This window comes from Setaria viridis, chromosome 8 (genome assembly GCF_005286985.2).
Source record: "Setaria viridis chromosome 8, Setaria_viridis_v4.0, whole genome shotgun sequence".
In the NCBI taxonomy this organism is placed as follows: domain Eukaryota; kingdom Viridiplantae; phylum Streptophyta; class Magnoliopsida; order Poales; family Poaceae; genus Setaria; species Setaria viridis.
In genome coordinates this window covers 2128953-2142493 of record NC_048270.2, presented here as the reverse complement: position 1 = coordinate 2142493, position 13541 = coordinate 2128953, and the positions used below count along the sequence as shown (strand labels likewise).

Below are 13541 nucleotides of genomic sequence, written 5' to 3'. Positions count from 1 at the left end.
TGGATTTGACTGTCTTTTTTATTTGCCTTTTGTATTACTCTCCAACTACTGATTTCCCAAAAAGCCCATGCTTCGATCTTATCCCCTCAGTTGGGACAGCTGTGAAATGTGCAGGGCAGCTTGGCCAAGCAAAACAGGTACAGGTGCTGGTGCTGCAAATTTAGGTACGCGTGCTGCAATACTGCATCAGTATTTCCCCATCTCGTCCTGAAGCTCTCTTGAATCAGGGGGAAAAAGAGGGAGGAAACAAGAATATGACTTTTTTGTGTGATTCTCAAGATTCTAAAGAAGAGGCACATTGGAAAGCTGCATAGAAAGATGAGAATAGAAATGTTGGAGTTTCCATCAAGAGCATACCACATCAATAATTTTATTGACATGGTAAGGTCAATATAAGGAGAGAGCGGATGGAGTTTTATCTCAGTTTTATCATATGTGAGAGAAGTTTCATTACCATAAAACTTAAACGACATAGTTCCTAGTCTTGGAACTGTGAATGAAACTGTGTTAGTACTAATAATATAAATAGTAGAATTATCACCTACACGAAAATAACAAAATAAATACTACCCTTATGTTTTAACATTTTCAGTTTGAAATGCATGCTAGGATTAAAATTTTAATCTCGTATTCTTACACAAATTTGATTGTTACATCGAAATAGTAATTATATTTTTCATCATTTTATGTATATATTTGTATTATTTCTAAAACATTATATGAATGGGGCAATCAAAAGTGTACAGTGTAGTGCAGACTAGTAATGTATCAGTTGGAGATGGAGTGAGCAGTAGTGAACTGTATGGTGCAATCCCCAACGTGATTGCTTTTCTCTCACCTGCTCGATCTTTTAATATATCAACAGGCAAGAAAAGACTTAAAGGAAAAGCAGAGAGTATTCAAATCTGAATTACCATGCTTATGGAAAACATTTAAATATGTATTCAATTTAGTACTGAAAACTCAATGAAAACACTGCAATTGTTTAACCGTCTTGAATTTATCCATTTTTTCGGTCGACGTCGTTTGTCTCATTCGCAAATGTTGGACTCCAGTACACTTTTGCAGTCCAACCAATCAGATGGTTGGTCAAAAGAGAGAGAGTGAGAAGGTTACAGAGAGCAGGAAACCCGCCATTCTTGTGCAGTTTCTGTCCCAATCATCTTTATTTTATTTCTATCATTTCCCCATATTCAAAATCTTTCCCTGATGACTTCGGTATGATACTGGTACAACCAGCTGCTGCTTACTGGTGCCTGGTAGTAACCGGACACAAACCAAAACTACAGCAGGTGCCTTCTCTTGTCTGTCTTCCTCCTCGTTTGAGTCCAAGCAAGCAAAGTAGCAAACCAAGAACAAGAAATTTACCCACCAAGCTCCAAGTTCCAACCAAGAAGAACCCTTCACATTGTAATGGAGGGAAGGGAGGGCGTTGCAGTGGCAGGAGGCCATGAATCCGGTCATGGTCTCTTCAGAGCAGACATAACCATGACAGAGGCGCAAGAAGCAGCAAAGGGGTACCAATCCTCTCCCTCGCCGTCGACGTCCCCCACGTCGTCCCCGCCACCGGCCGAAGCTGGCCACGGAGGGGATGCCACCGCAACTCCACTTGCGTGGAGTCTGGGCGGGGACAAGCCGAGCGAGGCCGCGGGGGACAACGGCATGCAGACCGCTGGGCAGAGTGAGCAAGCCAACTTGAGCTCCGGACGGCGCAGGGGCCGCCCGCGCGGCTCCGGCAGGCGCCAGATCCTAGCCACTCTAGGTCAGTATGAATCCTCTGAAATGCAAAGCTTCCTCTTTCTTCTTGAGCAACTAGAAATTTCCATTTTCGCTTTATAATTTCTGGCTATGTTTGCTCCCCTTGTTGATTTCTGTTACATTGCTTGGATGGGGTCCAGGTAGGCTGCTGTGGATGTGCAGATGTGCTTTTCAGTTTTCACACTGAACTAGTAGTAACCACTTACCAGTAACCACGGTTCTGCCGTTCATTGTCCCATTCATCTTCAGTATCAATTATTTAAGTATGTAAAAAAAACATTTCTTATGTTTCATCCCCTTTCTTCCTACCAATCTTGCACACACATTCTTTCTTGTGAGATTTTCCCTGGGTGGATTACCTAATCAATTGGCATGGTTTAGTTAATTTTCTTACATATGAGCCATGACTAAGGTCTCTTTTTCATCATCTAGTAGTAGTTTAGTTTCTTAAAAATTGTTCATTTCTCTATCTGACTGATTTCTTCAAATGCAAAAGGGGAATGGTACGCGATGTCAGCCGGAGGGAGTTTCACACCTCATGTCATCATCGTGGGTACTGGGGAGGTAAGACTAGTATTCCATCTCATCACAGCATCATGTTTCTCTGCAGCTAGTTTGGCATTGTTTGACTATTGGACAGTGCTTGCCTTAAGGGTGTCACTGAGCTTTCTTGTCTAATTTGTTGGTAGGATGTGGCGGGGCGCATAATGTCGTTTTCTCAGAAGGGTCCACGCTCGATCTGCATCCTCTCTGCGAATGGGTCAATCTCTAATGTAACATTGAGGCAGCCGGATTCATCTGGTAGCACCTTCACCTATGAGGTAATTAGAGATCCTTTGCATCTTATTATGCTCCTTGTAATGTTCCGAGTTAGGACTTAGAATCTACTAGCTGTTGCGAACTTCTGAGAACTTGGAAGCCCTGGTCTCTGCACAAATTTGGTCTGTTCAGTATTAGTATTTTAGTAGTATTGTTTATACTCACATCAAACACAGTGATTTCCTTGCAATGTTTTTCTTTTTTCAAAAGATGTATAAGCTTTAATTTATCATGTTACAATGTTATGGAAAACGTCAACCACCCATGTTGAAAGATTCATTCATGCAAGTCACATTCTTTGACTTGATTGTGATACCTCATGAAACACACACACTGTCATAGGTTCAGCAGTCGGTAGACCTCATGAAGGCTTTCCCTTCCACTTTTTTCTTTGTCTCTTCCACCTTTTCTATGTCTCTTCCATTTTGTTCTTCGCCAACTGTAGGTTTGATTTATTTCAGCATTCGTAAATCTCCTAATTGTAACTTAGACTCTGTGAAAATGCCCATAAACTTGTTAAGGTTTTATAAATGGCCATGGGACTTCTAAAATATCCCATCTGCATGAGTAATGACAACAGAAGATTCTGATATGTTTATTCGCTGTAGGATTCCAAAGATTTCATACACCGTGATGTCTGAATTTATGCTGCTCATGTTTGAACGAACTGATGTGTTTCTGTTGTTCAGGGCCGTTTTGAGATTCTGCAATTGATGGGCTCTTTTACAATGGCTGAGGAAGGTAGGAGGAGAACCGGTGGGCTCAGCGTCTCTCTTGCTGGCCCTGATGGCCGTGTGGTTGGCGGTGTCGTGGCTGGGATGCTGCGTGCTGCCAGTCCTATACAGGTAAAAATCCGACTGAAACCTGTACCAAATTACCATTGCAGTCGCACTGAACACATCATAACAGAGTTGTTTCATTCTTCATCACAATCTGTATTGTACAATTATGTCGTAAATTGATGGAAAGTAGCTATCTTTTCTATCCTCTAACATAAACCTTGCGGACTTCAGGTGATTGTGGGGAGCTTCCTGCCCAATAGTCTGAAGCAGCATCAGAGGAGGATGAACTTGCAGCAACAAGCATCACCTGCTCCGGCACTCCCTGCACCTGTGGTTCCCCCTCCACTTCTCACAGCGGCAATGCCGATCTCTCAGGCTGCTCCGGGTAACGGCTACCATGGGCCACCAGCGTCCGCAGCATCTCCACAACCCCATGCCACCGTGGAGCACGGCGCGATGAACCTGAACACGACGGGCTTCACCATGGTTGGCTGGCCTGCAAGCTCACCGCCCATGGCGCACAGGGCTTCACCTGACATCAACGTCAGCTTGACTCCCCAGGAGTAGAAGAAGTGGGTATGGTGGTTGTCATTCTTTTGTCGCCTGATCCCTGACACATTTTGTAGGCATGGCATTTGCTGTCGTGTGTGATACTTAGCCGTCCAGGTGGGGAGAAACTAAAGCTAGAATGGTGAAGTAAGGTTAATTTAGCCAGGATCAGTAGAATGCGTAGATGCTCTAGTGAACTAATCCGAGTGTCTCTTTGGAGAGAGATGTCAATTTGTTGGGTTACTGCTCCGTTGCTTTTGTCCATGACTGCCTTGCAGCTGTACCCGTCGGGTTGTGCTCTGCACTCTGCAGCTTGTTCCGTTGCTGACTTGTTGGTCTGATGATCTTCATGCACTCGACCTCGGTCATTTGCATCTGGTTATGCTTGCCTGGTTACCAAAACGAAACTGTTGTCGAATGTTGATGGTCTTTTACAGATCGGTGCTGGCGTGCTGCTGCTGACCTGCTGTTGGGCGATATCGAAGCCAAATTTTCTCAAGCACCAAGCCCATCGTCATAAATTGCGATAACGGAAATGATGACGTGGTCGCTTTCGACCGGCACAGCACGTAACACCTGGGCAGGATGATCACCTGTCGTGTCGAGACACGAGCCTCTCCACGTCACCTGCGCGCCACGGATATTTCCCGTTCCATTCCCCTCCCTCTAGATGTCGCCTTCAGCTTCGGCCACCTTCCCTCACCTTCTAGACTCCTCTCCTCTCCTCCACCGCTCAGCTTACCCATCCCTCGCCCACCTTCTCTATAAAATCTCTGTCGGCACATCGGCCGATCGAGCAGAGAACCAACAGTACAGTTCGATTCAGCAGGCAACTCGATCGAGCAAACATCTCTGAACCTCTGATCCCTTCTCGAATCGATTCCTCGTCTATTCCAGAGCCCGCGCTCAGCTCGTCGGCGAGATGGCGTACATGCGCGTGACGCACAGCGACGAGGAGGGCAAGAAGGTGACGGAGAAGATGCCCATCCCGGAGACGCGCCGCCCGGACACGGCCAAGCACTTCGAGCGCAAGCTGGAGGAGCAGGGCTTCCACCGCCTCGAGCGCCACCCCGCCAACGCGCCCCGCGGCGTCGGCATCGGCACCCCGCCGCCCAAGTCCGGGCGCGGCGGCAAGTACACCTGGGAGGGCCCGGGCGGCCTCGTCCAGGACGAGCTCGACCCGGCGCCGCCAGCCATCGACCCCAATGATCCCAACTACGAGGAGGACGATGGAGCCGTCGGGGCTGAGGATGATGCGGCCAAGGAGGTGGTCGTCGGGGAGGTGGAGGTCGCCAAGGTCGCCGAGGAGAAGGACGGCGTCGCCAGGGTTGACGTCGCGCCGCAGCTCCTCCAGGAGCAGAAGCAGTAGCTAGTTCCGGTTGCTTCAGTGCTCACTGCTCAGCTAGCTCATCGTGATGTGGGTTTTGCTCCGTGTGGAGCTAATCAACTTGGGTGGGAACTGTGTTTTGGTGTACTAATCGTCAATCAATAATTGAATGTGAATTGAACTCCAATTAACTCTTAAGTTCAACCGTGATTGTTTGCAATTTTTGATATTTGTGGCGTGAATTTCGACCTTTCTCAGTTTTGATCCGAACCCTTTCCTCGGAAAAAATTGGCGTCAGAAGTCAGAACAGTCCTAAAGTCGGTTAAAGCTCAGTTTGGGCCGGCTAGGCCGGCAAATTGGCCCAATATATTCCGAGTCCAGGAAAACGCCCATATATATTCTGTTCACTTTTGGGGCAGCAATGCAACCTGAACTGAACACTGAGCCAAAACTCCAGCCCATGACTAATTCCACTGGGCCTCGAATGGTCAACTGTAAAGGCCCGGCCCTGTCAGAGAGGCTTTCGCTAGGTTTTGGCACAACCGCCGGTCCGCCGCACAACCGCTTGCGTTCCCTACCCCCCCTCCGGCGGCTGCCGTTTGCGTTTGCTTCGCCGGACCGGGCCAGTCGACGAAGCCGCCGAGATGGCGAAAGGCGACGACGCGTTGGCGCGGAAGCGCAATCGGGTGCGCCGCAAGCGCCTGCGCAGCAGCGAGAACGCCGTCTCCGCGCGGGTCGCGGCAATCATCGCCTCCAAGCGCCGCCGCAAGTCCGGGAAGCGCCGCGGCTGCGAGGGCATGTGCTTCTCGCTCCCCACGCCCGACGACCCCTTCAACGAGCGCCACGGGAAGAAGCGCAAGGGTGAGGAGCCGACCGACGACACAGAAGACGCGGCCGCCGCCGCCACCGTAGCCAAGGACGACAAACCCAAGAAGAAGGACGCGACTAAAAAACAGCCGCCGGCGAAGGCCGGGGCCAAGGCCAAGTCGAAGGATGTACGCGAGCGAGCGACGGAAACGGAAGAGGGCCGCGTGGACTTCGACCGGCCGTCCAAGTTCCTGGTGGTTTGCCTCAACGCCATCCGGGATGCGGTGGCGCCCGAGGACGGCGGCGGCAGCAGCATCCACGGCGCCGGCGACTGGGGCGTGGAGCTCTGGAGGTCCTGCTCCGCCCCGGCGACGTCCGACGTGCTCGACACAAGCGGCGCGTGCGCCACGATGGAGCAGACGGCGTGGCTCGTCTCCACGGCCTGCGACATCGTCGCCAGGAAGGAGAGGCTTGGGATGGTCGTCTCCTGCCCCTTCCTGCTGTACCTCGTCCCGTCCCAGGAGAAGGCCGCGCAGGTTGGTACTGCCATTTTAATGCTTATCATGTATTTATTTGTATAGCTGTAATGAATGAAATGTGAATGATTTAGTTAATTTGGTGTCGTTTGGGCAGGTGCGATCTATATGCAAACCCTTGAAGCCTCTTGGGATTCATTCAGTGAGCTTGCATCCTGGCGCTTCGGTTGAACATCAGATCTCTGGGTATGTTTTTTGTTCTTCTATTTGTGTTATCCTCTGTCTATTGCAAATGTAAAATGTGTTATCTGTTAACCTTAGACGCGTGGTGCCTATAGATATCAAATGGCAGCTGATATATTGGTGTTAATTCATTTTGTTTTGACTGCCCTATCAGACTAAAAACTTGTGAGCCGGAGTTTCTTATAGCTACCCCTGAGAGGCTTCTTGAACTTGTTTCACTAAAGGCAATTGACATATCAAATGTATCAATGCTGGTAAGTAAATATGCTAATTGGAGTCTAATCCTTGATCAGCTGTATTAGTTTGATTGAAATTATCAGTTTTGGTGTTCTATGCAATTGCAACGTTACAAACTATGAATTTTGCAATAAGTTAAGCAACTCTTTTATCTTGGCTCTTAGCATGCTTAGTTGTTGTATTGTATTTTCTGTATTGCTTTTCTCCATATAGTTATCTATCCTACTACTGAGTTGCATCTAAAGATTGACAACTTCAATTGACAGGTCATTGATGGACTGAAATATTTCCTGGACCTCAATGTTAGTGACAAAATCTTTTCTATTAGAGATGCCATATCAAGCAATCCTCAGATAACTATCTTCACTGACTCATCTGACAAAAATGTTGCAACTATGGTTAAAAATCTACTCCGTGGAAGAATTACAAAGCTCTCTATCAATGATTCGGTTTCTTCAAGGAGTGCTTTTGTAACGCAGCATGTGCATTTCTGTCCATCGGAGAAGCTGAAAACATCAAAGGTAACTGCATCTCTTATTTCTCAAGTGCCTATCTTATGCTACCTTTCATGGTTTGGTTTGCTTTTATGTGTTGTGCAACTTATTCAGGAGGGCATTAATGCATAGCTAGTGAGCTACTGAGCTCCAGTCTTAATTGTAACACAATGTGTTTCTCTGCATACTGGAGATCGTTGTTTTTAGGATGTCATACTCATACCTCAAACGGTGATGTGGTCTGACATTGATAACCTGAACAAGCATTTGGACCTGTATGCTATTTAGTACTTTACTCTAATGCGTCTTATGTCTGTATTGAATTCATGGGTGATAGTTTATTGAACAGGAGCTGTTCAAAATGTTTCGATGATTGTGGTGCGTTGCCACTTTGATGTTCTGATGAACACTTTCTATTTTCAGGTCAAGGAAATTCTTGAGCAGATTATGCAGAGTCATGCTAAACAGTCATCAAAGGTTCTGCTAGTAGCAGCAAGCGATAAAAAAGCACAGCACCTATCATCATCACTTAAACTGGAAAATTGCACAGTAACTGATGGCTCACATGGCAACTCTTTTACCATATGCAGCAGGTGCAGTGAACCTAACAACATTGTAGTTTTTTTTTGGCAATTTCCAATATCTTCATGCAGGCTGAACCTTGTGCAGCATCAGCAATTCAGCATGCATAGTTATTTTGTTACTTTAATAACATATTGCAAGTAAGAATTTGAGTTTCAGTCGTAGAGAATTTTAATCAGGACATCATTTTTTGACTGAGAATACGCAGGAACTTTGACATCTTAAATGTATCTGTATCTGTGCAGTGTGGGGCTGATGAACCTACATATTAAAGACCGGGAGAACCTGGTGATGACAGATATAGAGGGGTTTGACATTGTGTTGGTTGTTGATTTGCCTCCTTCAGTTGATGAATACAGTGGGATCCTCACTGGGGTTGCTCGTCAGACGATTGGAGGGGAGGTCCATAGTGTCTTTTGTAACACTGATGCTCCTGTTGCGAAACCTTTGGCTGAGCTTCTTGCAAACTGCAGCCAGGTGGTGCCTGAATTTCTCAAAAAATTGGAGTCTTGATAGCAGACTTGATTACCCTATCAAAGTAGCCAGATTATATCATGGTGATTCGGGTATAGTTGCCGCCATTCATGGCACTTCTTGTCACCAATCATTTTTGACATTCTTGCCTTCTTCCTGGATGTAGTTCTCATTTGTAAGCACCACAGTGATATTCAAGCCTCTGCCTAATGTACTACACTAGTTCTTCCTGTGAAATGTGAATGCTTTTTTTCTGGAAGGATCGAGTGGTTCAGTTGTAGTTCACAGGTTTGCCGGCCTCAATTATTCTGAAACTTGTCAGAGGGACGGTCACCAGGGACCGCCATTTGCTTCCCTTTCTCTTTCCGAAGGGATATGTCTCTAGATCTTTAAAGTGCATCGAGATGTCAAAGACATAGGCTGCTTTTTAATCAAGCACCCTTTTCATCTTTACCGTACTCAATCAGCTTGCTCTCTTGCTGTCAGCTCAATGGATTCTTCAGCTGACTTGCTGCTGAGTTGGTGGCAACAACTAAAGGGTCCAGGAGCTGTGTGCACCGTCCAGCAGACTTTGTCGTCGTGTCGCTTTGGTCCTTGCATTCGCACCACGAAAGCTTTGCGAACGGAGAGCTATGGCTGGATGCTGATCGGCAGTGGAAGATCTTGGTGACTCGGCTTTCTTGATTCATCTGAAATGATAGCAGTCACACTTCTTCATCGTGTTTCTGTAACTGCTCGATGAAATGTTCGTTCTGATCTTGATGAGCTGCAACTGCAAGCTTGAAGCTGAAGCCTGTCGTGGCGACCAAATGCTGCAGTGAAATGTTCCTTCTGATCTTGAGTGCCACGATCATGAATGCACGCTTACAGATGAAGGATGTCGTGACCAAATATTTTCCAATGGACGGGTTGGCTCCATTGGAGCGCTTCGGCCTTTCGTATTCCCTTTTTCGGATCACAAGCATCTCGCTGATCTTGGCCGCCGCCAGTGAAACTCTTGTCTAAAGCGACGGCATTTTGGAGCTTTTACCTGGGCACATGCTTGATCGAGCTTATCTCCCTGTAAACTAAGGCTGCTGAGGCCTGACCTACAAGCATGTCTTTCAGCAGCAAGTTTACCATTGCTAGTATTGATCTGCTGCAAGCTTTGAGGCAGGGAAAAGGAACACGGCAGCATATCTTTGCAAGGCTGCCATGCCCGTCCAAAGCTCGTCAGAGAGAATCTGCCAAGTAATCATGTTCAGGCATGCATGCTCGATTGCTTTTCCATGAGTTAAATAGTCATGGTGCTACTGCTAAGCATAGAACATGTAGTTTTCCCCCTTTTTTCCCCTGCAATTAGAAGGCCAATGGGCAATGCTTAATCCACATCAAAGACAAAAAGTGGACGCGTAGATGCGGCATTGCTCGACTTCTGACGACTTTCGTGTGTCATGTGCTATAATGTATTCTTTGCTTTGTGTTAGCATGATAACATTAGTTGTATCCATCCAGTGCCCAAGGGCATCAGCACGTACTCCCAAATATCCCGATTCCATTGTTTCGGTATCTCAAAGAAAGTGAGGAGCTTGTGTTCAAAAAGAAGGAAAAAATGATGTGAATGATTGTCCTCTTTGCTCAACTGCAGGCAACTGTTTGTGTCCACGAATGAAGTCGCTGGTGATTGCATCGTGGGATATCTGAATGATTTGCCTAGCCACTAGCTAGCTAAGCTAGCCTCAGGATTTAGTATCGTCCACGTGGAATGCATGGGGCTGCATTTGTGCTTGAGTAGATCGATCGGTTCGAATCAAATACGTATAAGGAATATGTTTACATGCATGTTTGGCTAGGAACCTAGGGGCCTTCTAATTGAAGAAAGAATCTAAGCCTCTCGAACTTGACAAAAAAGTACCAGTTGTTATCGCTAGTAAACAAGTCTTAAAGATGCTGAGTATCTATTGGCAGAGCATACGTGTACACCATGTAGAGCATCAAATGGTGAAAGTGTGATTGTGTGAACGCTCTGCTCATCTTTCCCGATAATAATATATTTTTGTGCTATAATCTGCCTGGCACGCCATGAAAAAAGAAGAGAGCTTTCAAGTGACCTGGGTCAGTACGTGAAAATTTTAATTCCATATGTATAAAATCCACTGAATCTTTCAAAAAAAATCCACCGAACAAACAATCCGTTTTTTAATGTTTTTTTTTCTAGGACGGAAAACGACGTCACGGGTGGTGTCCGGGCGAGGATTCGACTCGACTGACGAACGACCCGGCAATCAAGCGCACTGACGAACGACGATGCACTAGGCTGGCCAAGCTGCCTAGCTCGGCGACGACAGCGACGAGCATGACGCAGCTCCCTCTCTCTTCTCTTCTCATCGTGGGTCGTCAGTGGGCGGGTCGCTGGCTGCAAAGGGAGTCACGGGAACTACCCTGCACACCCTACCCTAGAGCAGAGGAGAGGAGAAAGTGGCGCCAATGATGCAGGAGAAAATGGTGGCCATGGATCGAATGGCCAGTGCCCCAGTAGAGTGGACTGCGGAGTGGAGTGGACCATACCAGTATACCACCAAACGTGGGCATGCTGTGCATGTGAGGCAGGGCCCACTGGGCCACTCCCGGGCATGTCAATGTGCGCGGGGCCATGAACCATGCATGCCACAGACGCAGCAGCACACACAACAGCAGCTGTGGTGGAGAGGAAACAAAAACACACACACGTCATAATTAGGCACGTTAGTAACCCAACACTTGTTCACTAATTCCTCTGTTCCAGCAGTACACAGCTTCTTCTCTTGACCTTCGAGGCTCCGACAACACACACAGCCACAGAGATGATGAAGCGTCCCAGCTGCAACACCTCCTCGCCGCTCGCGGCTCTTGCCCTGCTCCTCCTCCTCCTCCTCGTCTGCTTCTTCCACTGCGCGGCCGCGGCTCGGCTCCTCCCTGCTGTTCCTCCTCTTGTTCACCAAGGTACGTGTGCTCCACTATTGGCATGGATATCTTTGTTGCTGAAGCTCTATGCTGATCGATCCTACCAGCTTTGTGCTGCTCTATTGATGTTTCTGAACCCGAATAATGGTGTCAAGGCTGGTGCTGCAGATGGCCTAGTGCTTCAGGAAGGCGCCGCGGTCAATGGCGACGAGCTTTCAGTCTCGGGGGTGAGAACAGAAGACGCTGAATGTCTTTGAATCCAGTGTTTTCCATTTTGACCCAACTAGGATTTTGTTTAGCGTTCAGCATGAAAGGTGAAAGTTGACGAGGAACTATACCAGTTTGGCTTGGCTTGGTGCGTGCGTGCGTGTGTACTATGTAGTTGTGTGCCTGTACTAGACGTAGGTTGCAACTTGACAAGTTCCTAACTGGATCACCAACCGTGTGCAAGGTATATAGCTAGCAGGATATATCTCTATGCATTGTTCCCTTTTTTTTTGTCGAACCGGATTTAGAAGTGATGCGTTGGATCTTGTGCGGTGTTCTTTTGCAAAGGATTGGTGAGCCGTACGTGGTGCGTACCGCGTCGTGTGGATACAATGGACGGAGGAAACGGGAAAGCTATATGATCGTCCATGTCGTGAAACCCAAAAGCTAGCGTGCGTGATCTTGTTCGAGGAACTAGTTAGGTCGGAAGATATCATTGGGCCCTTTTTGATCGCACACGTCACGGTCACAGGATTGTGGCCGCATCTTGTTCACGCGCGTGCAGGACTTGAGCTCGTATAGGGATGTGAAAGGGATCGAAAGGATGGTATCGCACACTAGATGAAAATGACGTACGTGCCAATAAGTTGAGCACGTTTAGTTTAACTTGTGATCGAGATCTCCACTATGGCATATACACCAGCGGCGAGAAATTGGTCACGAGCCGTACAATATGCTACTAGCTCCTTAACTTTAGTGCTGGTGCATGCACGGCAAACGGCATACGGCATAATCGTCGTCTGACATGGGCACGCACGATCTCCGATCATTGGCTACCTTTTGCATCATTTTGCAGGATATGTGTTCCTGCGTCGGCATATCCATGCCCATCGTATCTCCTCTTTCATCGGCTTAGCAACAATGGTTGGATACATGCATGTACGTACAACAATGGTTGGACTGAAGGCTCTGATCTCTCACTATCCATGGTTGGATACATGCATGTACAACCACCCACCAGCAGTTCAAGTTGGGATAAGGAAACCGGCGTATGCAACCGCGCGCGCGCCATCGTAGAGACTAGACTAGACTACCAGCAGGCAGCAGTGCGTGCGCCAGAGCTAGACGGCGTGCATGTAACAGTGACGCGCACGCGGCGCGGCCGCCAAGCCGACATGCAGGCATGCTAGACGGATGTGAGAGGAATGATATCGGACGACACGAGATGAAAATGACATGGCAATAAGTTGAGCACGTTTTGAGTTGAGGCGATGAGCCGATGGATCGATGGCATGTTCAATTATTCGTCAATCCCCACTAATCCTCTACCAGCCGCGATCACGGATCATCCATTAGTCAGTAGCCGTACAAGTACAGTATATGTGCTCCTTTCTTTTACGATTCCATGCATTCTCTGGTCTATCTACTAGTACTTTCACCTTGGAGTGATGAGATGCCACGGTCGATGGAGTTGGTAATCTGCTTCCAGCCTTCCACATAGCTTTAGTGTGTTTTGGTGCATGCATGGCAATCTGAGATGGGCACGCAACGCACGATCTTCGATCATTGCATTGGTTACCTTTACATCGTTTGCACACATACAGCTAGCAGCATTCCCGTTGGGGTTGTGGGCACGCGTCTGCATATCCGTGTCCGTCGTGTCTCTTTCAGCTTATGAATATGAGAGCGCAATAATCGCATGCTCGGATGCACACGCATGCATGCCCCCACCAGTTGGGATAAGGAATAACCGTTCCGTGCATGCAGCCGGACGCCATTGTAGACTACAAGCAGCACGCTGGAGCTAAGACTCGGTGTGTAACAGTGACACACACGCGGCGCGGCCGCGGAGCCGACATGCATG

At 47.7% G+C, this 13541-nt stretch overlaps 3 protein-coding genes across 3 annotated transcripts; all 3 read left to right on the top strand.

The window, feature by feature from the left end:
* Positions 1-1141: 1141 nt before the first annotated feature.
* LOC117833059 (AT-hook motif nuclear-localized protein 1) lies at positions 1142-4236 on the top strand. The gene is made up of 5 exons (XM_034712428.2): positions 1142-1762; positions 2255-2322; positions 2448-2579; positions 3267-3422; positions 3591-4236. Exons 1-5 carry the CDS (start codon positions 1414-1416, stop codon positions 3924-3926), a joined length of 1041 nt encoding a protein of 346 aa, XP_034568319.1. The 5' UTR covers positions 1142-1413; the 3' UTR covers positions 3927-4236.
* Positions 4237-4387: 151 nt separating this feature from the next.
* LOC117833060 (uncharacterized) lies at positions 4388-5439 on the top strand. Its single transcript, XM_034712429.2, has one exon. The coding sequence runs from the start codon at positions 4831-4833 to the stop codon at positions 5275-5277; it is 447 nt and encodes a 148-aa protein (XP_034568320.1). The 5' UTR covers positions 4388-4830; the 3' UTR covers positions 5278-5439.
* A 344-nt stretch (positions 5440-5783) lies between these two features.
* LOC117833057 (uncharacterized) lies at positions 5784-8807 on the top strand. Its single transcript, XM_034712427.2, has 6 exons — positions 5784-6578; positions 6676-6764; positions 6916-7015; positions 7265-7519; positions 7916-8085; positions 8320-8807. The coding sequence occupies exons 1-6, from the start codon at positions 5880-5882 to the stop codon at positions 8585-8587; spliced, it is 1581 nt and encodes a 526-aa protein (XP_034568318.1). The 5' UTR covers positions 5784-5879; the 3' UTR covers positions 8588-8807.
* Positions 8808-13541: the final 4734 nt, after the last annotated feature.